This window comes from Myxocyprinus asiaticus, chromosome 49 (genome assembly GCF_019703515.2).
Source record: "Myxocyprinus asiaticus isolate MX2 ecotype Aquarium Trade chromosome 49, UBuf_Myxa_2, whole genome shotgun sequence".
Lineage (NCBI taxonomy): Eukaryota > Metazoa > Chordata > Actinopteri > Cypriniformes > Catostomidae > Myxocyprinus > Myxocyprinus asiaticus.
Genome location: NC_059392.1, coordinates 19766144 through 19790826, shown reverse-complemented (window position 1 = coordinate 19790826; position 24683 = coordinate 19766144). Strand labels below are relative to the sequence as shown.

Sequence of the window (24683 nt, the reverse complement as noted above, 5' to 3'; positions counted from 1 at the left end):
TCTAAGATGGTTAATGCTGGTCAGTGCAGGTTTGGTGCTGGTCTAGCTGGTGGACCAGCATAGCCATGCTTTTCAACAGCAAAACCTAGATGGTTATGTTGGTTGACCAGCATTCTCTTTCAGGTGAAGCTGGTTAAGCTGATGGGGACACCAGCACACCTGCATCCCATGCTTGGGGACCAGCAAACAAAACACAACATAAGCTGGTGATCAGCAATGCTGGTCTTTTTAGCAGGGACAGCGAGGGCCAATCTCTCCCCTAGCATCAGGAAGGACAAACGGCTGTACGCACAGAAATTTAACAGACACTTCACAGGCAAAAATGATGCATGGAGCCTGTGGCAAGGCATTAAAGACATCACGGGCTACAAGTCCATGCCACAGGCCAGTGATGACATTGCCTCCGTCCCAGATAAACATAACCACTTCTATGCTAAATTTGAAGCCCAGAAGGACACACCTGCATGGAAAACATTACCATCTCCCAACGAGCAGACACTTCGCCCGTCCCCAGCTGAAGTAAGGAAGGCCCTATCTAGGATCAACCCACGTAAAGCCGCAGGACATGACAGTTTCCCCGCATGTGTACTAAAGGTTTTGCAGATAAGCAAACCAATGTTCTGGCAGACACCTTAAATACCTCACTGAATCAAGAAGTTGTTACATTGTGCTTCAAGTCCACCACCATAATACTGGTTCCAAAGAAATCAACTGTGACCTGCCTAAATGACTACCACCCAGTAGCACTGACCCCCATTATTATAAAGTACTCAAAAAGACCAGCCTCACCAGCACACATGACCCCTACCAGTTGACATATCGCCCCAACCGGTCTATGGAGGATATGATTTCCTCCACTCTCCACCTGACCCTGACCCATCTGGAAAAATAATATCTCAAATGTCAGAATGTTGTTTGTCGACTTTAGTTCAGCATTCAATGCAATTATCCCACAAAAACTCATTGGTAGGCTGAGTCTGCTGGACCCTTACACATCCCTATGCAACTGGATTCTGGATTTTTTAACTGAAAGACCTCAGTCAGTGTGTGTTGGCCACAACATCTCCAGCATCACCACACTAAATACAGGCACCCCTCAAGGCTGTATGCTCAGCTCACTTCTGTTCACACTGATTACACATTAGTTCTCTGCCAAGTTCAGCTCTAGCCTTATCTTCAAATTTGCTGATGACACAACAGTTGTGGGCCTCATCAGCAATAGTGACGGATCTCTATAAAGGGAGGAAGTTACTCAACTGGCTGAATAACGTGGTTCCAATAGCCTGTCTCTTAATGTAGACAAAACAAAGGAGATTGTGGTGGATTTCAGGAAGAATCGTGTCAACAACTCCCAGCTGACATATCACATTCTACAGGAGCACCATTAAGAATGTGCTGACCAGCTGCATCACAGTCTGGTTTGAAAATTGCAGCTGTACTGACCATAAGACCCTCCAAAGGACAGTGAATACAGCTTTATTGGTGTCCCCCCTCACCTCCGTCATGGACATTTACCTTGCACGGTGCTCTAACAAAGCCTCCAGCATTGTGAAAGACCCCATCCACCCCTCCCACAATCTTTTACAGCTCCTACCATCGGGCAGACAGTTTCGTAGCATTTGAGCCAGTTTTGCTAGGTTAATCAACAGCATCTTTCCCCAGGCTGTGATGAGGATCCTCAGTACCCAGTATGCCACCCTCCCCCACACCTGAACTGAGAAAACCCCCCAACAATTCACTTTGATCATGCTGCTGCTACCCAGGTTAACCTGGTTTACAAGTTTACAATGCTTACGAGTTTTGCACTTTCTAAATGTTACATTTGCACTTTATTGTTCCCTCTTGCACTGTTTGTAATCTTATGTTGCATGTATAAATGTACAAACTGTTGTCTATTTTTATGTTTTGTATTATGTAACACCAGGGTCCTGTGAGACATGAAATTTAATTCTTACTTGTGAAATGACAAATAAAGAACTACTACTACTAACAACGCCCTTCAGTCGTGACTATATTCACAATATAACACGGTCTCTCATTAATTAATTTATGGGAAATAATAGGAAATATACGTTTATTATAAGAAACAAATGTTGTCCAAAAAACAGTTGCATTAAAAACAACAAACAAGTCCCATTAAAATTAACATGAAATCAAATTTGACCTATTTACTTAATACACTTTCCTAGTCTTGTGTGAATGATTCACTTGTGAACATTATTCCAAATAAAAAAAGATTAACTTTGTTATCGTTCATCAAAATGTAATAACTTGCTCCACCTCTACAACTTTCCATTTTGACTGACAAGTCAATGTGGATTAACCAACATGCAGGGAGCCTTGTAGTTATGATGTGGCAAGAAAGCCACAAAACAGGAAATTACATCACATAGAGCACCGCTGTAGACCCTCATGACCGTGTGTGAAGGGCAGATATTTTTAAATGTATAATAATTTGACCTTTTTATGACATGACAAGGTTAGTTCAGGTTGACAGATGGTAAAATCACAAAAAAATTTCAGTGAAGTCAGTGTTTTAAGAAGTTGTTAGCACTTCTGGCAGTGGTGAATAATACTGTAATAATATCTGATATTCTCATTGCCTCTTTTCTCTCTCAGCTCTTTCGTGAAGTGAGGATTATGAAGGTCTTAAATCATCCTAATATAGGTAAGTCAGCATCATTGAATGTATGATCACACAGCAATTATGGTTGCCATACATTATTTAGCTCTTTTTCCCACTGTGGTCCCACCTATTCTTGTTATGTTTTGTTGCACCAAAAACAGTCAAAATTTATGGGGGTGGCTTTGAGGTGGGGATTAGGCGGCTCTATAGTGGGGATGAGGTCAGGCGGATCCAGAGCAGAAATAAAATCGGGCGACACCGGCAAAGCCTGAGACCAAGGGAGGGTGGCTCTGAGGTGGGGGTGGGATTAGTCTGCTCCAGAGTGGGAGAATACTTGGCTAGAGAGTGAGTAGGAAAGAGAGATGTTCAAAAAGGAGGAACTGGAGCGACGAGGACGGGTGCCTCCAGAAAAGCTGCAGTGGAAAGGCCGGGCACCTCCAGGGGAGCAGCAGTGGAAAGGGAAGGTGCCTCCAGAGAAGCAGCAGTGGAGAGGGCGGGCGCCACCTGAGGAGCAGCAGTGGAGAGGGCGGGCGCCACCTGAGGAGCAGCAGCGGAGAGGGCAGGCGCCTCCAGGAGAGCTGGCTGGATTCTTCTTAAGGGATTGTGAGGGGAACCTAAATGCGGACAGCTAAAACTCTTGAAATGGTTCTTAATTAAAAGGAAAAGATACGAAACAAAACTGGGCAAAAAGACACAAAAATGTCCAGACTAAAGCCAACTGAACAGGAAATCAAAACCACCTTTGAGAGGGCGAAACTGAATGAGGAAACAAAAACAGACCAAAATACTAATAAATAAAGTAGAAGAAACCAGACCAATGAGAAAATACAACAGACCAGGAGGGAACCAAGAAGAAGAATCCACCACAGGACAGAGCACACAGGAGAAATGAAGAGGCAGAGAACAGGAGGCAGACGAGGAAGGCAGGTGTAGCATAAACTAATAACAAGGCAAATGAGGGGGGTAGGGTCAATACATGAGATATAGAGCAAATGGGGAGGAAACACAAGGCCTAAACAAAAACACTAGAAACAGGTGACAGGATCCTGACACTAATGGGTGCTTTCACTCTAGCACTTTTGGAGCGCACCCAGGTTCGTTTGACGTCAAAGATCGGTTCGTTTGGATGATGTGAACGTTTTTTTCCCGAACTCGGATGCACACCTGTGAACCGCACCCGAATCCACTTAACAAAGTGGTCCAGGGAAATGAACCCTGGTTCAGACCAAGCAATCAAACCAAGTGTGAATGGCCCTTAAAAGAAAACTCAAGACTGACGGGATCCTGACAGATAGTGTCAGAAAAAGCAAATGTGAAATGAAAAACACAATTGCTGAAACAACCACTTTTTTTTTTCCTGCGGTGCTTCTGTGACACTTTTGGCTCATGTGTCGACTCGCAAGCTCTTCAGGACTCATACCCCAGTCTTTTGCATCGCAAGTGCAATGCTCTATCAGTTGAGCTATCGCGCAGTTCAATCACAATTGTAAATATAGTTGGTTATGTAATGCAAACGTTTAAATGTATTGCCTTACAAGTCATGCGCTATAGGCAAAAGGTAAGTGTTTATGAACTAATAATCTATTGTTTTACTCGTCATTTGTGTGAAAGGGAATAAAATTACCTCTAGTGTTCATTTCACCAGGAAACTGCCACGAGACGTACAACGGTCCACGTAAAAATAATTTTGCAAAAATGTAGGTATAGTAACGTGATTCTTTAAAACTAGATTGGATTCATTGAAAGAACGATTTCTTAATTTTGAAATTCCCCTGGCGAAATACTGTCATTTCAATAGGAATCCTCACGATTGGGAATTTCACGCTGTGGACTTCAGGAGGCGAATTTCCCCACACAAATGTCAAGTAGAGTTCAAGTTTGGTGCCCATGCCGCCTTTACCCGCAAAATTCACCGTGCAAAGGGAAATGTAACCACACCATAATGCTGTTTATTATACAGGGGACCTTCTAACTTGGTACATTACAAAAATATTAATTTTACATATGTTATTTTATATTTTAGCTTTTTAAATGTACAAATCCAAGAATTCCATCAATAAATATGATGTCAGTGGCTAATCACAGACATTTTTAAGTGGCATAGCGTGAAATTGGTCGCAATTGGTAGATTTACTTGCATTTTAGAGGGTTGCGCTAGAGTAAAAAGATCTTGGGAGAATCAATAAAAGAATCAAAATCGAGATCGTTCAATTGAAGATAGCGATTAATCAAAAAATCTATATTTTTACCCAGACAGGTTGATTTCCATTGCAATTAAGATTATTTTTATAGTCTCATTGGTAAATAGTTTTGTTTGAATTATAAATCTCACAATTTTTTTTTAGATTTCTCTGAAAACAAGATTTAATATCCTATGTTGTATAATTTTTCTTCTCAAGTAAAATAATCTATAACACTTTACAATAAGGTTTAATTTGTTAACATTTATGCATTAGGTATCACAAACTAACAATGAATATGAAATTGGAAAAATGTCTGTTTTACTCCAAAATCAAAAGACACATGTAAGTAATTATATTATAATATATTTATAATTTTATTCTAAATTATATTTTGCATGTAGGTTGCCGGTTCAATCCCCACAGCCACCACCATTGTGTCATTGAGCAAGACATTTAACTCCAGGTTGCTCCAGGGGGATTGCCCCTGTAATAAATGCAGTGTAAGTCGCTTTGGATAAAGCGTCTGCCAAATGCATAAATGTAAAATGTAGAAAATGAAGCCTATTTTTAGGGTGATTAAGATTTTTTTACATTGTGACATAATTTTCATGACAATTATACACGTTCCCCCTAAATTCTCATTACTGCAATGCGAAAAAGATGGTCGTTATGATATTCTCATTATCAAGTATTTATACATCACAGTAGTACTTCCTTAGTACTGTCTTTCATTTTCCCTGACTTTAATTAATAAATAATTGTACAACAGCATCTTTTTTTACTGTAATACAATAAAAATGACTGTGTTACAGTAATGGGAATCCCAATGAAAACAGTGGGGAAAGTAAAAGTAAAACGTGTTTGGTAATGAGAATTACAGTGTAGAATGTACTCAAGTGTCCTGAAAAAAATAAAATCCTAAATGTAGGCTTCATTTTGTTTATGCAAAGTATAATTTAATTGTTATTATTATTATTCTTTTATTATTTATTCAGGTTAAATACAGTTTGGCAAGGACATTTTCTTGACAGGTTTTGTGAGAATCACCCAAGTGCTGTAAAAATATAATTCACTGTTAGTTCATGTTAACTAATATAGTTAACCAATAACGAATACAACCTTATTGTAAAGTGTAAACAATATATCTTGTTTTAAGGGTGTTTAGGTGTTTTTAAAGAAAAACAATTCAAAACTACTGAGAATTATTTTTGCAGTCTCTCTCTCTGTCTCTCTCTCTTTTTGTTTTTATGGTATTGTAACCAGTTATTTATATTGCTAATGGAAAGGAATCACTGGAGAGTTGTTCGGACAGGTTGTTTTAGCACGATTAGCTCTTCAGGCTGACGTCTGCCCACCTCAGCTCTTTTCTGCATCTCTCTCACCAATACAAGACTCCCTTTTCACTTCTGTATTGATTAGCATGACTGGCTGTTTCTGACCGGCATTCAAGCCGCATGCGTGTGAGCCCTGGCTTCTGATTGGCCAAGGCTGAGCTGGATTTTAGATTAATCAGACTAAAAGCTGTTATTACCCACCTATCCCTGTCAACTTCCTCTCTGCCTGCAGATTCTCTTTGTACAACACACAAACACATGCCAAAGTAGCTGTGAAGTTGCTGCCTTTGAAGAGTGTTTTAAATCTGTCTCTTATGATGTTCCATTTCAGTTAGCATGCAGACTTAGATGGATGCTGCCTATGTAGACAGTAGATAGCTCTCTAGGGTTTGGAACGAGAGCCTGTGTTAGCAGATGAGTTAATATCAAGATCATTATAATTTATCAGTTTAGCATTCTGTTTATTTCAGAAAGTATGTAGAGAATAGCATAATTTAATATTTTTGTATAAATATCACAAAATTCATATTTGTAAGTACACTGTGATCTGTTAAAAACTAAATGTGTACTGCAAATGTATTTTTAATTTAAAAGCTATCACTAATTTCTCTCTCTCTCTTTCCTTTAGTTAAGCTATTTGAAGTCATAGAAACAGAGAAGACACTTTATTTAATAATGGAGTATGCAAGTGGAGGTGGGTTTGATGGATGCTGTCAGGGTGAAATGCATATTTTATATCAATATTAGTGCATGTCATGTAATGTCACAAATCTCTGAATGTCTCTGTGTTTTTGTGTCAGGTGAGGTGTTTGACTACTTAGTTGCACATGGGAGAATGAAGGAGAAAGAAGCAAGAGCCAAGTTTCGCCAGGTGAGACACCCACATCGTACTAGGAACCAGAATCAATTAAAATCTTGTAAATCTTAGTAACAAATTAAATGAACTATAAATTAAGCATTTTGACTAGTACAAATAGTGAGTAAAAGCAATTGTAAGTGTCTAATAAATCGGTACTGGTATCTTACGAGTAAAGTACAAGTAAAACTGGAATAGATACTACAAAATATTGGAGTAGTAACTACAGTAGTAGCTACAAAGTAAGTACTAGTGACTATCGGAATAGTCAGTGGCTACTAGTAAAACTAGAATGGCTGCTAGTAAAAATTGGATTACATTCTAGTCAGAAGTAAATATTTGTATCCTGGATCCCAGTGGAATTTAATAGCAAAAAGCCACTCATGCCGTCATGCCAAAGAGGATGCTTACAGAAGTGGGGATAAAATATTGTATAACCAGGCTAGAAACACTAAGGAAATCAGAGTGGCTAAAAGAAGCTACTCTGAAAAGCTGAAAAAACAGTTTTCAGCCAACGATCCTGCATCTGTGTGGAAAGGCTTGAAAAGCATCACCAAGTACAAGACACCTCCACCCTCACTCTGTAGAGAGTCAACTAATGGCTGATGAACTGAATGTGTTTTACTGCAGGTTTGAAAAGCCCAGTCTCACAACCCTCCCCCTCTCTGATCTTTACTTCACACACACACCAACACCTCCTGAAACCCCCCTCCTCCTCCCTCCTGCTACTCAATCTGCACTTATGATCTGTGAGGAGGATGTGTGCCAGGTCTTTCGGAAACAAAAGACTAGGAAAGCTTCAGATGGTGTTTCTCCTGCCTGTCTGAAAGTCTGCACTGACCAACTGGCCCCCATCTTCACATAGGTCTACAATAGATCACTGGAGCAGTGTGAAGTTCTCTGCTGCTTCAAACGCTCCACCATCATTCCGGTCCCCAAAAAAACCAAAATCACAGGACTTCATGCCTACAGACCTGTCGCTCTCACGTCTGTGGTCATGAAGTTGTTTGAGAGATTGGTTTTGGCCTACATGAAGGACATCACTGGACCCCTGCTGGACCCCCTTCAGTTTGCTTACCGAGCAAACAGATTTGTGGATGATGCAGTCAACATGGGACTACATTATATCCTGCAACACCTCAACAGACCTGAGACTTATGCAAGGATCCTATTTGTGTACTTGTGTTCAGTTCAGCCTTCAATACCATCATGCCTAATCTTCTCTCAACCAAACTGACCCAGCTCTCCATGCCCACCCCAATCTGTCGATGGATCACCAGCTTTCTGACAGATAGGTAGCAGCTAGTGAGACTGGGGAAACTCACATCCGGGACCCTCACTATTAGCACTGGATAGCACTCAGTGATACTTTCTCTCTCCACTGCTCTTCTCCCTGTACAAGAATGACTGCACTGCAAAGGACCCCTCTGTCAAGCTCCTGAAGTTTGCAGACAACACCACGCCACTGGCCAAATCCGCAACGGTGACGAGTCTGCATAAAGATGGGAGGTTGAACAGCTGGCTGTCTGGTGCGGTCACAGCAACCCTGAACACACTTAAAACAGTGGAAATGATAGTGGACTTCAGGAGAAATCCCCCGCAATCCCCCCCTCACCATCCTGAACAGCACTGTTGCAGCAGTGGAGTCATTCAGGTTCCATGACTCTACCATCTTTCAAGACCTGAAGTGGGACACCAACATAGACTCCATTGTGAAGAAGACTCAGCAGATGTTGTACTTCCTTCGCCAGCTGAGGAAGTTCAACCTGCCACTGGTGCTGCTGATACAGTTCTACTCGGCCATCATTGAGTCTGTCCTGTGTACATCTATAACTCTCTGGTTTGGTTCAGCCACCAAATTAGACAGAAGGAAACTATAATGGACAGTCAGGACTGCTGAGAGGATTATTGGTGCCCCCTGGCAGGAGTGAGGAAATGTGCAGGTAGAATCAGTCTGGACCCCACACACCCTGCCCACTCCCTCTTTGAACTGTTGCCCTCTGGCCGGCGCTACAGAGCACTGAGGCCATTTTCCACATGAACAAATAAACTGCCTCAGTACTCCCCCATGGTGCAATAATGTAAATACATATCTCATGTACATACAGTGGGGGAAATAAATATTGAACGCGTCAAATTTGTTTTCAGTAAATATATTTTTAATGAGGCTATTCACATGAAATTTTCACCAGACTTTGGTATTAACTCAAGAAATCCACACACATAAAGAAATCCAAACATTAAAGTCCATAAATGAAGTTATGTGTAATAAAGAAGAATGACACAGGAAAAAAAGTATTGAACACGCTAACTGAAATTTATTTAATACTTAGTGGAGAAGCCCTTGTTTGTAATGACAGCTTCAAGACGCTTCCTGTATGAAGAAATTAATCGGCCGCAGTAGTCAGGTGTGATTTTGGCCCATTCTTCTAAACATATTGTCTTTAAATCTTGAAGATTCAAGGGGGCCCTCTTGTGAACCTTGATCTTTAGCTCTTTCCACAAATGTTCAATTGGATTCAAATCAGGTGATTGATTGGGCCATTGTAACACCTTGATTGTTTTTTACTCTGAAACCAATTGAGAGTTTCCTTTGCTGTATGCTTTGGATCGTTGTCCTGCTGGAAGGTCCACCCACATCTCATCTTCATCATCCTGGTGGATGGCAGCAGATTATTCTCAAGAATCTCCCAGTAAAGGGCTCCATTCATTGTTCCTTCAATTATATGAAGTCTGCCAGTACCATGCGATGAAAAACAGCCCCACACCATGATGCTTCCACCTCCAAACTTCACTGTTGGTATAGTGTTTTTAGGGTGATGTGCAGTGCCATTTGTTCTCCAAACATGGTGTGTAGTATGACAGCCAAAAAGTTCAATTTTGCTCTCGTCTGACCAGACTACACTCTCCCAGTATTTCATAGGCTTGTCCAGATGAGTTGTAGCAAACTTTAAACGAGCTTTGACATGCCTTTTCTTTAGTAATAGAGTCTTGCGGGGTGAGCATGCATAGAGGCCATGGCGGTGGAGTGCATTGCCTATTGTTTTCTCTGTGACGATGGTTCCTGCTGCCTCCAAGTGTTTCTGGAGCTCTTTCCGAGTGGTCCTTGGCTCTTGGGCTACTCTTCTGACTATTCTTCTGACTCCCTGGTCAGAAATCTTGCGAGGAGCTCCTGTGCGTGGTCGGTTGATGACGGAGTGATGTTGCTTCCACTTGCGGATAATGGCCCCACTGGTGCTTACTGGAAGATTCAGAAGTTTTGAAATACGTCCGTATCCGATTCCATCAATATGTTTCGCAATAATAAGATTGCGAAGGTCTTGGGAGAGCTCTTTGCTTTTACCCATCATGAGATGTTTCTTGTGTGACAAGAAAATCCTTTTTATAGACCATCAATTTACTAACCCAGCTGATATTAATTTGCACAGATTGGAGGTATAATTACTTTCTAACTACTTACGGATTTCAGCTGGTTCCTTGCCTTACCTTGCCTCGGAGAACTGCTTTTTCTTAGCGTCTTCAATACTTTTTTCCTGTGTCATTCCACTTTATTACACATAACTTTATTTATGGACTTTAATGTTGTGAATTCTTTACATTTGCGGATTTCTTGAGTTAATACTGATGTCTGGTGAAAATTTCATGTGAATACCCTCATTAAAAATATATTTACTGAAAAACATGTTGATGCGTTCAATACTTATTTCCCCCACTGTAAGTGTACATAATTAATAGTTACTTGTAAAACTGGAATTGTTACTAGTAAACACTGTAATATAAGTCACTAGTAAATATATTTATCCTGGATCCCAATAGATTCAGCATATATACTGATGAGCCAAAACATTATGACCACTCACAGGTGAAGCGAATAAAGTTGATCATCTCTTAACAAGGCCACATGTCAAGGTCTGGGTAGATTAGATGGTAAGCGAACAATCAGTTCTCATAGTCAATGTGTTAAATGCAGGAGAAATGGGCAGAAGTAAAGGCCTGATCGACTTTGACAAGGGCCAAATTGTTATGGCCAGACAACTGGGTCAGAGCATCTCTGAAATGACAAGGCTTGTGGAGTGCTCCAGGTCCGAGGAAGGACAGACCACAAACAGGCGACAGAGTGTTGGGTGCCTAAGGCTCATTGGTACGCGAGTGCAATGAAGGCTATCCCGTCTGGTCTGAACCGACAGAAGGTCTACTGTGGCACAAGTCACAGAAAATGTTAATGATGGTTACGGGAGGAACGTGTCTCAACACACACAGGTGTTTATCTGCTGCGTATTGGGCTGCGTAGACGCAGACCGGTCAGAGTGCCCATGATGACCTCTGTCCACCATCGAAAGTGCCTACAATGGGCATGTGAGCATCGGAACTGAACTTGAAGCAGTGGAAGAAGATCGCCTGGTGCAATGGAGGGAATGTGATGCTCTGGGCAATGTTCTGCTGGGAAACCCTGAGTCCAGCCATTCATGTGGATGTGCCACCTACCTAAACATTGTTGCAGGCCAGGTACACCCCTTCATGGTAATGGTATTCCCTGATGGCAGTAGCCTCTTTCAGCAGGATAATGTGCCCTGACACGCTGCACACATTGTTCAGGAATGGTTTGAGGAACATGATGAAGAGTTCAAGGTGTTGCCCTGGCCTCCAAATTCTCAATCCGATTGAGTATTTGTGGGATGTGCTGGAACAACAAGTCTGATCCATTTACAGAACTTGAAGGATCTGCTGCTAATGTCTTGGTGCCAGATGCACAGGACAACTTCAGGGGTCTTGTAGAGTCCATGACTCGACGGGTCGGCGCTGTTTTGTTGGGACGCAGAGGACCAACAGCATATTATGTGTGTGGTCATAATGTTTTGGCTCATCTGTATATGTGCAACTTTATTACCAACAACAACGGACATTTTACTAGTAAATTGTGGAATAGTGACAAGTTGCAACAGTACTAATATCTAATGAATAAGTACAAGTAACTAATTGAACAGACACTGGGCACTATTGGAATAGTAGCTACAAATAATTAGCAGCACCTAATTAGTAGCTACTAGTAAAACTAGAACGGCTATTAGTAAAAATTGGAATACATACTAGTCAGAAGTAAATGTCTGTATCCTGGATCCCAATATCATTTAATTACTTGTCACTTTTTGAATGAATAAGTACAAGTAACTAATTAAACAGATACTATACACTATTGGAATTAGTGCTAGTTTCTAATAAATCAGAACTAGAATTTAATGAATAGTTACTAGCAGCTTAAATATGAACAAATAAGTACTAGAAATTAAGTAACTTTTAATGACTAAATGTTAATACGGCTTGCCATAGATTTGTTGATGGTAACTGCAGTTTTTGTGTGTGTGTGTTTAATAATGATAATTGAATCGATAGTAGTTTGATTTCATTGGGGTGTGTGTAATTAAACCTCTACTGTTCAGTGATTAATTTGCCATTTTTCGTTGTGTTTTGCTAATGAAGGTAAATAACGCATTCGGGCTTCAGTCACATTTTTTTTTTTTTTTTTTTTTACGCTGCAGTGGTGATCATTTAGTCTGATGCAGCAGGAGGTGATTAGTATGAATATAAGACCCTAGTCTCTCTCTCACTTTCTCTTTCTACTATTGTGACATAAAGGCCTGTTAGAACACATTTTTCTATTTCTGTACGTGCCCTTGCAGTTTATGTGTCTCTCTTAGGTTCCTTTCACACCAGTTTCATCTGATCGAATCTAAACACTACTAAATAGGACAGATGAATGCAAGAACATGTCCTGTGTGAACGGCCTCTGACAGTCTGTAATGTGCCGTCTTTCTCGGCTTTTACTTGCAGTTATATTGAAAGGCCTGGTTTGTGGAAAAAGCTATAACTTGACATGTAAATGTGACTTTGTGTTTGTGTGACCTCCAGATTGTGTCTGCAGTGCAATATTGCCATCAGAAGAGAATAGTCCACAGGGATCTCAAGGTGAGACACACACATTGAGGTCATGTGAGGTTTGCACACAGTCTAAGCCTGTAGCATTGATCTGATCATTGATGTGATTAAAACAAGAGTTCAACCAAAAATTAACATTCTGTCTCACATTTCTCTCTGTATTTCTCTTTAAGGCTGAGAACTTGCTGCTAGATGCCGACATGAATATAAAGATAGCTGACTTTGGCTTCAGTAATGAGTTCACAATTGGCAGTAAGTTGGACACGTTCTGTGGCAGTCCTCCATATGCCGCTCCTGAGCTCTTCCAGGGAAAGAAGTATGATGGGCCGGAGGTGGACGTCTGGAGTCTGGGGGTCATACTATACACACTTGTCAGCGGGTCACTTCCCTTTGATGGGCAGAACTTGAAGGTAATATCCTGTTATATACAAGTTCACTTTATTCAAACCAAGAGTGACACAACAAAATAAATCAGCAGATTATTGCAGATGTACATATATATTTTTAAATATATTTCTGGAATACTTCATTCCGATTGGTCAGTGGCAGCTAATCGGTTCATAAAGTTCTTTCTCCCTGCAGTCTCTACAACTAAAATAATAAAATAATTTAAGATCAAATCAATATTTTATGTGTTGTTATATATTTCTTTGGTTAGTATTTGTGTAATAAGCAGAATAATGTGCAGTTAGACGGTTTGTCGCAATTTAACACTTTTATTAAAAATCGAAATATGTTGTTAATCAAAAAAATGTGTTAACTCCTTGACCCATGCTTAAATTCAGTAATAAGGGATTTTCTTACCATTGGGGCAATAAAGGCCATAAATGTTATAACAATTGGCCTTAATTGTAACAAGGAATCTAAATGTAATAAATGTTGATCCTGGGTGGATTAAAAAATGTAATAAAAATAATTGGTCTTAAATGTATTAAAGAACAGAAATTTAATAACCTTTGGTCCTAAATATATAAAAATTTCAACCTAAATGAAATAACTTTTAGTCCTAAATGTAACAAAGGCCCTAAATGTTATATACATTGGTCCTAAATGTAACAAAGGTACTAAATTTAATAACAATTTGGTCCTAAATGTAATAAATGTTTTGTACTAAATGTAATAATAATGTGGTCCTAAATGTAACAAAGGCCCTAAATGTAATTAAATTTGGTCCTAAATTTAATAAAGGCTCTAAATGTAATACAAATTTGGTCCTAAATCTAAAAAAGTCCCTAAATGTATTTACATTTGGTCCTAAATGTAATAAAATTTGACTCTAAATGTAATAAAAATGTGGTCCTAAATATATTACAAATTTTGTCGTAAATGTAACAAAGGCCCTAGATGTATTAAAAATCTGGTTGTTAATTTAATAAAGGCCAAATATTATAAAATTTGGCCCTAAATGTAATAAAATGTTGTCCTAAATATAAAAAAGTCCCTAAATGTAATAAAAATGTGGTCCTAAATTTAATAGTCCATAAGTGTCATTTAAATTTGGCCCTAAATATATTCAAAATAGTTGGTCCTAAATGTAACAAAGGCCCTAAATGTAATACAAATTTGGTCCTAAATGTAACAAAGGCCCTAAATGTTAAACAAATTTGGTCATAAATGTAATAAAGGCCCTTAATGTAATAAAATTGACCCCTAACTGTAATAAAAATGTGGTCTTAAATGTAAAAATATCCCTAAATGTAATAAAAATGTGGTCCTAAATGTGACAAAGGCCATAAATGTAAGACAAATTTGGTCCTATATGTAAAATAAAGTCCCTAATGTAATAAATTCCCTAAATGTAATAAAAATTTTGTCCTAAATTTAATAAAGGCTCTAAATGTAATACAAATTTGGTCCTAAATCTAAAAAAGTCCCTAAATGTATTTAAATTTGGTCCTAAATGTAATAAAATTTGACTCTAAATGTAATAAAAATGTGGTCCTAAATATATTACAAATTTTGTCCTAAATGTAACAAAGGCCCTAAATGTGAAACAAATTTGGTCGTAAATGTAACAAAGACCCTAAATGTAAAAATGCCCTAAATGTAAGACAAATTTGGTTGTAAATGTAATTAGGTTCCTAAATACAATAAAAATGTGGCCCTAAATGTAATAAAAATGTTGTCCTAAATGTAAAAAAAAAAGTCCCAACTGTAATAAAAATGTGGTTCTAAATTTAAAAATGTCCCTAAATGTAATACAAATTTGGTCTTAAATGTAAAAAAAGAAAAAAGAAAGAAAAAAGGCCCTATCTGTAATAAAAATGAGGTCCTAACTGTAAAAATGTCCCTAAATGTAATAAAAATGTGGTCCTAAATGTAACAAAGGTCCTAAATGTAATAACCTTTGTCCTAAATGTATTTCAAATGGGCCAGAAGGGTGTTTGGTTTATTTGAAGTATTTTAGGGTCATGATTTAATTATTTTTTATTTATTTTTTTAAGTTTAACTGTTTTTAAATTGACATGCCGTCTTAAAAACGTGCAGCTCGTGTAGTGAGATCTGGGGGAAAGATTTGAGAAATGCTGAAAATTGTTTCATGCGAAGACGTCTTACGGCTTCTCATAAAAACATTATTATCAGGTTTACTTGAATGAAACATTTTATAGTGTTTTGACACTAAACAATGCTGTGGTTGTCCACACAGGAGCTGAGAGAAAGAGTTTTGCGAGGGAAGTACAGAATTCCATTCTACATGTCTACAGACTGTGAAAACCTGCTGAAGAAACTGCTGGTGCTGAATCCAGGCAAACGTGGCAGTCTAGAGGTCAGACACACTTCACACACTCAACTCACTCTAGGGTGAGAGTGTGTGCTACACAATCATGACTGAATTACTGGGATTGACAGGCATGTGACTAATAAATATGGGAGGGCAGGCTTCATGAATTTAAAGTGATAGTTCGCAGGGCCTGGGTTACTCAGCAAGTATTGACGCTGACTACCACCCCTGGAGTCGTGAGTTCGAATCCAGGGTGTGCTGAGTGACTCCAGCCAGGTCTCCTAAGCAACCAAATTGGCCCGGTTGCTAGGGAGGGTAGAGTCACCTCCTCGTGGTCGCGATTAAGTGGTTCTCGCTCTCAATGGGGCGCGTGGATCGCGGAGAGTAGCATGAGCCTCCACATGCTGTGAGTCTCCGCATTGTCATGCACAGCAAGCCACGTGAAAACATGCGCGGATCGACGGTCTCAGAAGTGGAGGCAATGCCACCCGGATTGAGGTGAGTAACCGCGCCACCACGAGGACCTAGTACGTAGTGGGAATTGGGCATTCCCAAAAAATTGGGGAGAAAAGGGGATTAAAAAAAAAAAAAAAAGGTGATAGTTCACCCAAAAATGAAAATGATGTCGTCATTTACTCACCCACATGTTGTTCCAAACCATATGACATTATTTTGTCCATAAAACACAAAAAAGATGTTATGCAGAATGTTCACACTGCCCTCTTGCATACAGTAAAGGCCAGGGGTTGTCAAGTTCCAAAAATGACTCATAAAAAAGCTTCATAAAAGTAGTCCATATGTCTTAAAATCTATGATCCAAAACTGATTTTAATTTCAAATGATTTGTCAAATGGACTTTTGGTATTGTTTATTGTATACTCTTCTGACGCTAGCATTACTCTAACACATACTGTATGTCAGTGGTTGTGACATAGTGTTCTGATTTTAAAAAAATGGTTTAATTCAGATGTGAATGTGCGATTTACAGTAATATCTGATTCTTTCCTGCAGCAAATCATGAAGGATCGCTGGATAAACGTGGCACATGAGGAGGAGGAACTCAAACCCTACACAGAACCAGAACCAGACTTCAGTGACACCAAACGCATCGGTCTGTATCCTGTTTTATCTGTGTCTCAATCCTTGCTTTGATCACATTTCAATACAGAATAAAAGAAAAAATATAATAAATGAAATTTTGCTTAAAGTACGTACACTCACTGAGCACTTTTTTAGGAACACTGTGGTCCAATCCCATCTCACAGGACATCCTTTAGCAAGTCTGTGCTGTTTTTTCGATTTCATTTCCATCGTAAACATGCGATAGACTGACATAATTGACCGCTGCAACGCATCCTGCTGCTTTTTCAGTGTCTCACGCCATAAGCAGCAAAGTGTGTTCAAGTCAAAGTTAAGTGAGCAATATCAATCGAGCTAGAGTGCTGTTGTAAGATATCAGCTACGTATAGTGAATATATATAGTCAAAGTCTTTCTAGGAAGTCAGTCCACTGGCGGCCATCTTTGGAACGCTCTTGGGCAGCTCCTATCTACTTGAATTCCAAAACGGTTGGTCAAGATTACGATTAAAGAATAGATTTCAAATCGGCAGTAAAGTCTAACAACACTGGAATCATAAAATGTGCTTCTTTACCTCAAATTATGCTAAAAAAATTAAATGTTGTTATTTGTATAGCTAATGTGCATTGGCATTCTCAAGCTGATTGGCAGGCGATGTCTGTATCTAAAAGGTGATTGGCTATTTTACCTGTAAGCCGGGATATCTTAATCCCCGAAAATAGCTCCAAAAGAAGCTGAAGCATCATGCATAGCTCTCACACTTTGGTTTTAAACTAGTGATGTTCCAATTGTAATCGAATCATTGTTTTTGAACAAATCTTTTAAGTGAACGAATCATTTTTGTGTACTTCTATTGTTTCTATGGTGAACGACTCTGTTTTTTTAATGAATCAGTTGAGTCAATGCTTGAATGGCTCACTTATAACATAAAAGACGCTTATTTGTCGCCACCTACTGGAGTAAATATGAAGTCTCCAGAAATGGTCACTGAACGAATCAAGGAAAGAAATCAAAATAAACCATAAATCAAATTCCCAAAACTGTCTGGAAAGTCACAAACACAAACAGAGTGGTACAAATTGTTAAGTGTCCCAGTGCTGTTGGACTGTACATTAGCAATCCACCACTCTGCCATCGCTCGTCCAACCAGATTCGAGGACCGGAAATAACTGTTGTATAAAATAAGTTAAAGATTGCATCCAGTGTTAACCATTGCTTACCTGATCTCTCAAAATTGCCTTTTTAATAAATAAAAAAACCTCTATGCATTTTAAGAAAACTGTAAAAGAGTTCTGAATGTATCATCTCTGGTCCTCTTTCAGAGCTGATGATCACCATGGGTTTCCCTAAAGATGAGATCACAGACGCATTGGTGGGGCAGAAGTATGATGAGGTCATGGCCACATATCTGCTGCTGGGCAGGAAACCCGCAGAGGCAAGTCATCATGGGCGTTATACAGTGTCTACTGGAAAATCAGTCATAATGACAGAGTCACACCTACTTAATATTCATCATGTGTCACTGTTTACTCATTGCAGTTTGAAGGGAGCGAATCGTTGTCCAGCACAAACCTGTGTCAGAGGTCGCGACCCAGCAGTGACTTGAACAACAGTTCCACACAGTCACCCGCACACTCCAAAGTCCAGCGAAGTATCTCAGCCACGCAGAAACAACGACGATTCAGCGATCACGGTGAACACACACACGCACACTGACTGCACGGAATAGCATGAACATTTACAGATTTAAACTTTCTTTAAAAATTGAATTTTGTGAACATGTATTTCAGGGTCACGGTGTTTCTATATGGCGAAATGATCAGATTCAAAATATTCACTACACTGAACTTATTGACCATACATATTTGATGCTGTACTACTTGTGTAAATATGATCAAACTACCAACTGGGACTGGCAGATGGGGTTATATTAAAGAAACAGTTCTCCCAAAAATGAAAATCAACATTGTTGGCCATGATTTTCCTCTTATTTTCTCTTTCAACTGACAACCAAAAAAGGCATTTTGTTGCATTTTTAGCCACCATTTTGGTGCATCCCAATAGTTTTCCAGTACAGAAACTTTGATGTGGAGAAGTGACATTAAATGATACAGATTCAATTAGACTGAATGAAAACACAGATGATAAAATACAGCCAGAAAAGCAGAATTTCAGGCTGACAACAAACACAACTGCAACTCAGCTAGATGGTCTCGCTGATGTCTATGGAAGCATATTACAGTCAAAATTCAACCGCACTTAGAAAAACAATTCGCATTTGTGTTTCCTAATTGTGCACTCACAAAGTGTGACACATTGCTGATTGCATATTTGCATGTCTGCTGAACATCAAATGCAAACTTAAAGCCTATAAAGTCCCAATTAAAACTATGTTTATCTGACTCTAAATTCTGATTGGATGAACCGTGTTAGAATCTGTTGTAAAATGACTTGAAAGGCACACCTGTGAGCCCATATTAATGAAATGAATTATTAAACTCTTCATAGACAAAGGTATTTTTTTTTTTTTTTTGTCAACGATAATGAAGACGAGATGGAAAAAGATGCATCATGATGACAATGAAATGGTTTTAATTAACCTTGTGTGACCTTCTGTGCGGACATTATGTTTTGGCTTCGTTATATGCAACACATAATTTCAATTCATTTAAACCGGCTGATCTCAGTTCAGGAGATTCTGGGCTGTCTGTAAAAGGTTAAACCTTCGACATACGGAGTCAAACAACATGGTGCCGATCACAGCGGAGTTTGTGATCACCAAAAACACCAAAAATAACTACATCTGGTAAGAAACCTAATTAAGCTTTTATATTGAAATCTGTTGGAGTCAAAAGATTAGAGTCTCTGTCCTCGCTGCAGCCTGTAGCGAGATGACGTACTGAATTAAATGCACTACGTACTGGATGTTTGTAACCTCTGTGAAGTTGCCACCCCATATAATTATATCATTACCAAATCTATACCATTCATTTGTGCTGCGTTTGTGCCGCAAAAATGAACGTTTGTGCTGGTTCGGTGTTTGAGATATCAGACATAATTTTTTTGGCTGTGTGACGTCACTTTCCACCCCATGTGGTCCAAATCGCTTCAAACCGGTGCCGTTCGTTAGTGCTCGATTTGTGCCATTAAAAGAAACACTGTATCTATTTCCCTGAATTCCTTAGAAATAAGAATTTGAATTCCGCAGCAGTGACGTCACTCTCCACCTCATGTCATGTCGTTCGTTTGCGCTCAATTTGTGCTGATTTGTGCCTTTAAAATTAATCTTGTATCTGTTTCCCTTCCTTAGATATAGTATGAAACTTTTCGGGAGCAGTGACGTCACTCCACCCCATGTGGTCCAAATCGCTCTGTTTGTTTGTGCTGGTTTGTGCCTTTATCGCACAGGCTAAACCCCATGTCAATCACTCTAACCCGTCTCCATCGTTTGTGCTCGATTCTGGTTTGTGTGTGTTTGGTATCGTTGAAGTATTCATTTTTGGGCAAAGATTTAATCTTTCACCACATCAAATTTACACATCTCTCTGTCAGGAAATATCAGATTTGGTCTGATATTTAACCCAGGGATGCAAACTACTCACCTTTTAGCTAAAGTCACTTTATCTGAAGCTAATTTGACCAAATTGTTTGGTAAAATTTCTAAATTGTCCTTATTAAAATCACTTTAAATGGTTACTTTAAGCTAACTAAAAACTTGAAACTCCGTTATCTTCGATTTATCTACAGCAGTAGCAAAACATAGCAAGAAACAATACAAATAAAAAAATAAAAAATAGTAAAAGTTAGTAAATAATTCATATCAATATAAAATAAATATAGTCTACACAACCAGTCCAAAGGACACTGACTAAGTTTGTTTCTAATAATCTTAAAACTTTTGATCTAAAGGCTTGTGGTCAAACGCTTGGGATTATTTCTGTACTCAAATATAAATTGTGCCTATTTATAGATGTCTATACAAACCTTTTATTTATTTGTTTTATTTATTTATTTATAAAGAAAAGTAGCAAACAAGTGTCCAGCATATGAAATCATTCAATACTGTTTAAAATGCATCCCAGGATACACCTGAAGTTGATTGAGAAAATGAACTGTGTGCAGAGCTGGAATAGATGAAAGGCTTCACTGAAGAAGTTCAAACAGAAGATGTTTCTGATTTCATTTGTTTTGGTCACTGCATAATTTCCATACTTTTGTGTTACTATTTAGTTTTGATGATGTTATACTCTAAAATCTAAAATGTGCAGTAAAAATAATAAAGAAAAGGCAAGTGTGATCAAACGTTTCTACAGAGTTCTAGTTTTACACTGAGGGGCCGTTGACATTGAGCAAGTTTTTGTGTCTGTCCGCGCTGTTTTATAATTGATTTCAATGTAAACGTGCGCTAGATAGACGTCTTTGACAGCTTGTTTGTGTTTTTAGATGCCATGTCAAGTTAAAAAGAACCTAAACTGTTAAACGTCTCAAGTCGAGACACCTACGTTTTGCTTTTTTAGTGCAACAGCAACGCATTCCAGCATGTGAACGGCACCTAACATGTTTTCAAACATTGCGCTGAAATTTCAAACAAATATTTTGAATTAGATAACGTATGCAATTACACAAACACTGTCAACGCAAGTCACGCCAGCTTCTAGCTAAATGAAAACTAATAAATATTGAGCATGCATATATCATGCGGTGGTATGGCAGGAGGCAAATTCTGGTACGGTTCTGTTCACACAGCGCAGGTTTGCCGAGAATGCGGTTGTGAGAACTGAAAATTTGCAGGTGTCAGTTCGGTTATATGCGGTTGTCACACCAGTAAATAACCGTTCTGTGTGTGAACACAACCTTATTAAGCACTCACAACAGGTCAGACAACCATAATCTGCTGCTGTATGAACGTGGCCATCAGGTTTAGCAGCGCTGCAGTGGAGGGTCGGGTGAGTAAACACATTTGCTTTTGCGTTGGTCACGCTGTGTGGTTGAGCAGATGACAGCCTACAGTTTCTTTTATTATTAGTTGCTTTTTGCTTTCAGAACAATAGCTTACTTACCTGGTGTAACTAAATAGTTACCGCTGAGATTATCAAGCTGGCATACACGGTCCTTAACATTCCACACACACAAGATGGTAACTCTCAAAACAACATAATTAAAAATACACTCAGTCATTGTTTTCCTCATTACAAATTTTTACTCAATGAAATGACCAGTAATTTTGAAGTATATGTATAAAATCGATCACTCACATTTTAGTAACCTTATAAAAGTTGTTTTATTCTGCATGGACACGGTCTGTCTGTTTTTGTTTTTTTGTTTTGTTTTTTTTTTCTGTCTGTTTGTCTGTCTGTCTTTTTATTTCTTTTTGGAGTAGTTTGGCACAGGGATTGACAAGGAAAATTTAAAATGTCACTTCATGTCAAAAATGTTGCAGACCCCTGCTGTCCCTGCTGTAAAGAGCAGCTAAAACCAGCTTAGGTTGGTTTTAGCTGCTCTTTACAGCAGGTTGCCCAGCCTAGCCAGTCAGTTGCTGGTTTCAGATGGGGTTTAATAACTTTTTAGCTGACCAGCTAACCTCCCATTTTAAACCAGATTGGCCAGGCTGGGAGACTAGCTAAGACCAGCCTGACCAGCAAAGACCACCCCAACCAGCTAAGACCACCCTGACCAGCTAAGACCAGTCTGACCAGCTAAGACCACCCTGAGCAGCTAAGACCAACCCTGACCAACAAAGACCACCCTGACCAGCTAAGATCAGCATGATCAGCCTGACCAGCTAAGACCAGCATGACCAGCTAAAAAAAAAGTGTTCAAAACCCCTTTAAAACAGCCTGACCAGCTGTGACCAGGCTGGGTGACCAGCTAAAACCAGCCAACTGGCTTATGCTGGTTTTAGCTGGTCTTTTCAGCCAGGCAGCATTTAATGATTATTTTAATGGCTTTGCAATGTAAACATCATGAAGTATGTACATACAATAATATGGTAGCCTACCATACACATTTTTATAGGCTTAAAACACAACACTCAATTTTATACAATATTTAACGGGGTCCTGGCTCCGCCTCTTTACCCACCAAGGGGTCTGAAAATGGTTGAAGACCCCTGAGTTAGCGCATGCGTGTTCAAACAATCATAACATCACCAAAATCCACTCCGGCGCATACGTGTTACAACATCCAGTACATATTGGATCTAATCCAGTACATCATGCTACAGGCTGCAGTGAGGACCTCTTGGAGCTTGGCTGTCATCTGACAACTGGAGCTTGGCTGTCCTCTATTGGACATTTCTGGTACTGTGTCTGAGCACTTTGCCACTCGATCTAAAATTTGGAACAGAACTGACTTTGATTTTCTAGTATTTTTACATTTCAGTTGATATATTTATTATATTTTATTTATATAAAAAATGTAAAGTTTGTGCAGTACATTTTCATTACAATAAACTTAGACTTCTATAGCTTTTTTATTTCACTTTAAAAACTGCTTTAACTTGCACAATAAATTGCAATGGCAACAATATATAAGATATCAAATATCACTTTACAATTTTACATCAGCAGTGTCTTGACATTATTCTAAAGACTTTTGAAGCAATTCATGTAAACACGAGGGCTATTTCAAAGTCTAATTAAATTGACTTCCTGGTGCCAGTTGGAGGCGCTATGACCGTGACCCATAATAATCACATAAATGTGATCAGCCCCCATTACCCAACATACAGCTGAATTTTCATCAAAATCATACAATGCACACAGAAGATATAAGGAACTTCCTGTTTCACATTTGTGCCCTTAATTTATTGTGTTGCCATGGCAACACCGTTCAATATATGAAAAATGCATTCGCAATTTAGCATCTTCAATGTCTTGGCATAATATTGCCTTAGTTTGGTGCCAGTCACATGAATCCCCTAGGAGGAGTATTCAAAAGTTCAGGGCCTGCAATTTTCAAAAAATGCACATTCAATCCAAAATGGCTGACTTCCTGTTGGGTGGAGCTAATGACTGTAATTTTGAAAGTTGTCTGGCTTGATGAGAAAAATGTATGTAGCAAGTTTGTTGACTGTAGAAGAAACTGACCCCACCACTTTTGTGAAAAGGTGGCGCTACAGAGCTCACCAGCCACACCCATGTGTTAACTTTTGCCCAGGCCTAATGGCCGACAACTCTGATGTGTGTGCAAAATATCGTGAAAATTCAAGCATGCCAAGTACCTCAAAAACAAATCAAATCAAATCAAAATCAAATCACTTTAATTGTCACACAGCCATATACACAAGTGTAATGGTGTGTGAAATTCTTGGGTGCAGTTCCGATCAACATAGCAGTCGTGACAGTGATGAGACATATACCAATTTACAATAACATCAAATTACCACAACACAATTTAAACATCTGTTATACACATAATTACACTCAACAATATACAAATAATAACATACACTGTACAGTATACAATACGCTGTTTTTTTTGTTTTTTTTTTGTTGTTTTTTTACTATATAGATACACATTATTCAATAAAAATTAAAAATAAAAATATATATAAAAAAAGTATATATATATGTATATATATAGAATGTACAGTATTGTACTGTATTGACATTCAGGCTGTCGGATGATAGTCAGTTGTTAAGAGAGAACATAATATAATAATAATAATATAATTTATGACAGTCTGGTGTGAGATATAAGAGTAAGGGTAATAAAGTGCAGTGCTGATGTATTTTGATCGTGGGAGATCAAGAGTTCAGAAGTCTGATTGCTTGGGGGAAGAAGCTATCATGGAGTCAGCTGGTGCAGGTCCTGATGCTGCGATACCGCCTACCTGATGGTAGCAGTGAGAACAGCCCATGGCTCGGGTGGCTGGAGTCTCTGATGATCCTCCGAGCTTTTTTCACACACCGCCTTGTATATATTTCCTGGAGGGAGGGAAGCTCACCT

The 24683-nt window shown here is 38.9% G+C and overlaps 1 protein-coding gene across 6 annotated transcripts in view; it reads left to right on the top strand.

The window, feature by feature from the left end:
• The window catches only part of LOC127438136 (serine/threonine-protein kinase MARK1-like), a 98634-nt gene that overhangs the window by 50181 nt on the left and 23770 nt on the right, over positions 1–24683 (top strand). For all 6 annotated transcript variants that reach the window (XR_007896654.1, XM_051693466.1, XM_051693465.1 and 3 more), the window contains exons 4-12: positions 2620–2668; positions 6772–6837; positions 6944–7014; positions 12907–12963; positions 13107–13343; positions 15581–15700; positions 16667–16766; positions 18056–18168; positions 18273–18426. Coding sequence is in view for 5 of the 6 variants with exons in the window: in XM_051693466.1 (XP_051549426.1) it covers positions 2620–2668; positions 6772–6837; positions 6944–7014; positions 12907–12963; positions 13107–13343; positions 15581–15700; positions 16667–16766; positions 18056–18168; positions 18273–18426 (967 nt within the window). In the remaining variant the exon portion in view is untranslated. The remainder of the gene's footprint in view (positions 1–2619; positions 2669–6771; positions 6838–6943; positions 7015–12906; positions 12964–13106; positions 13344–15580; positions 15701–16666; positions 16767–18055; positions 18169–18272; positions 18427–24683) is intronic.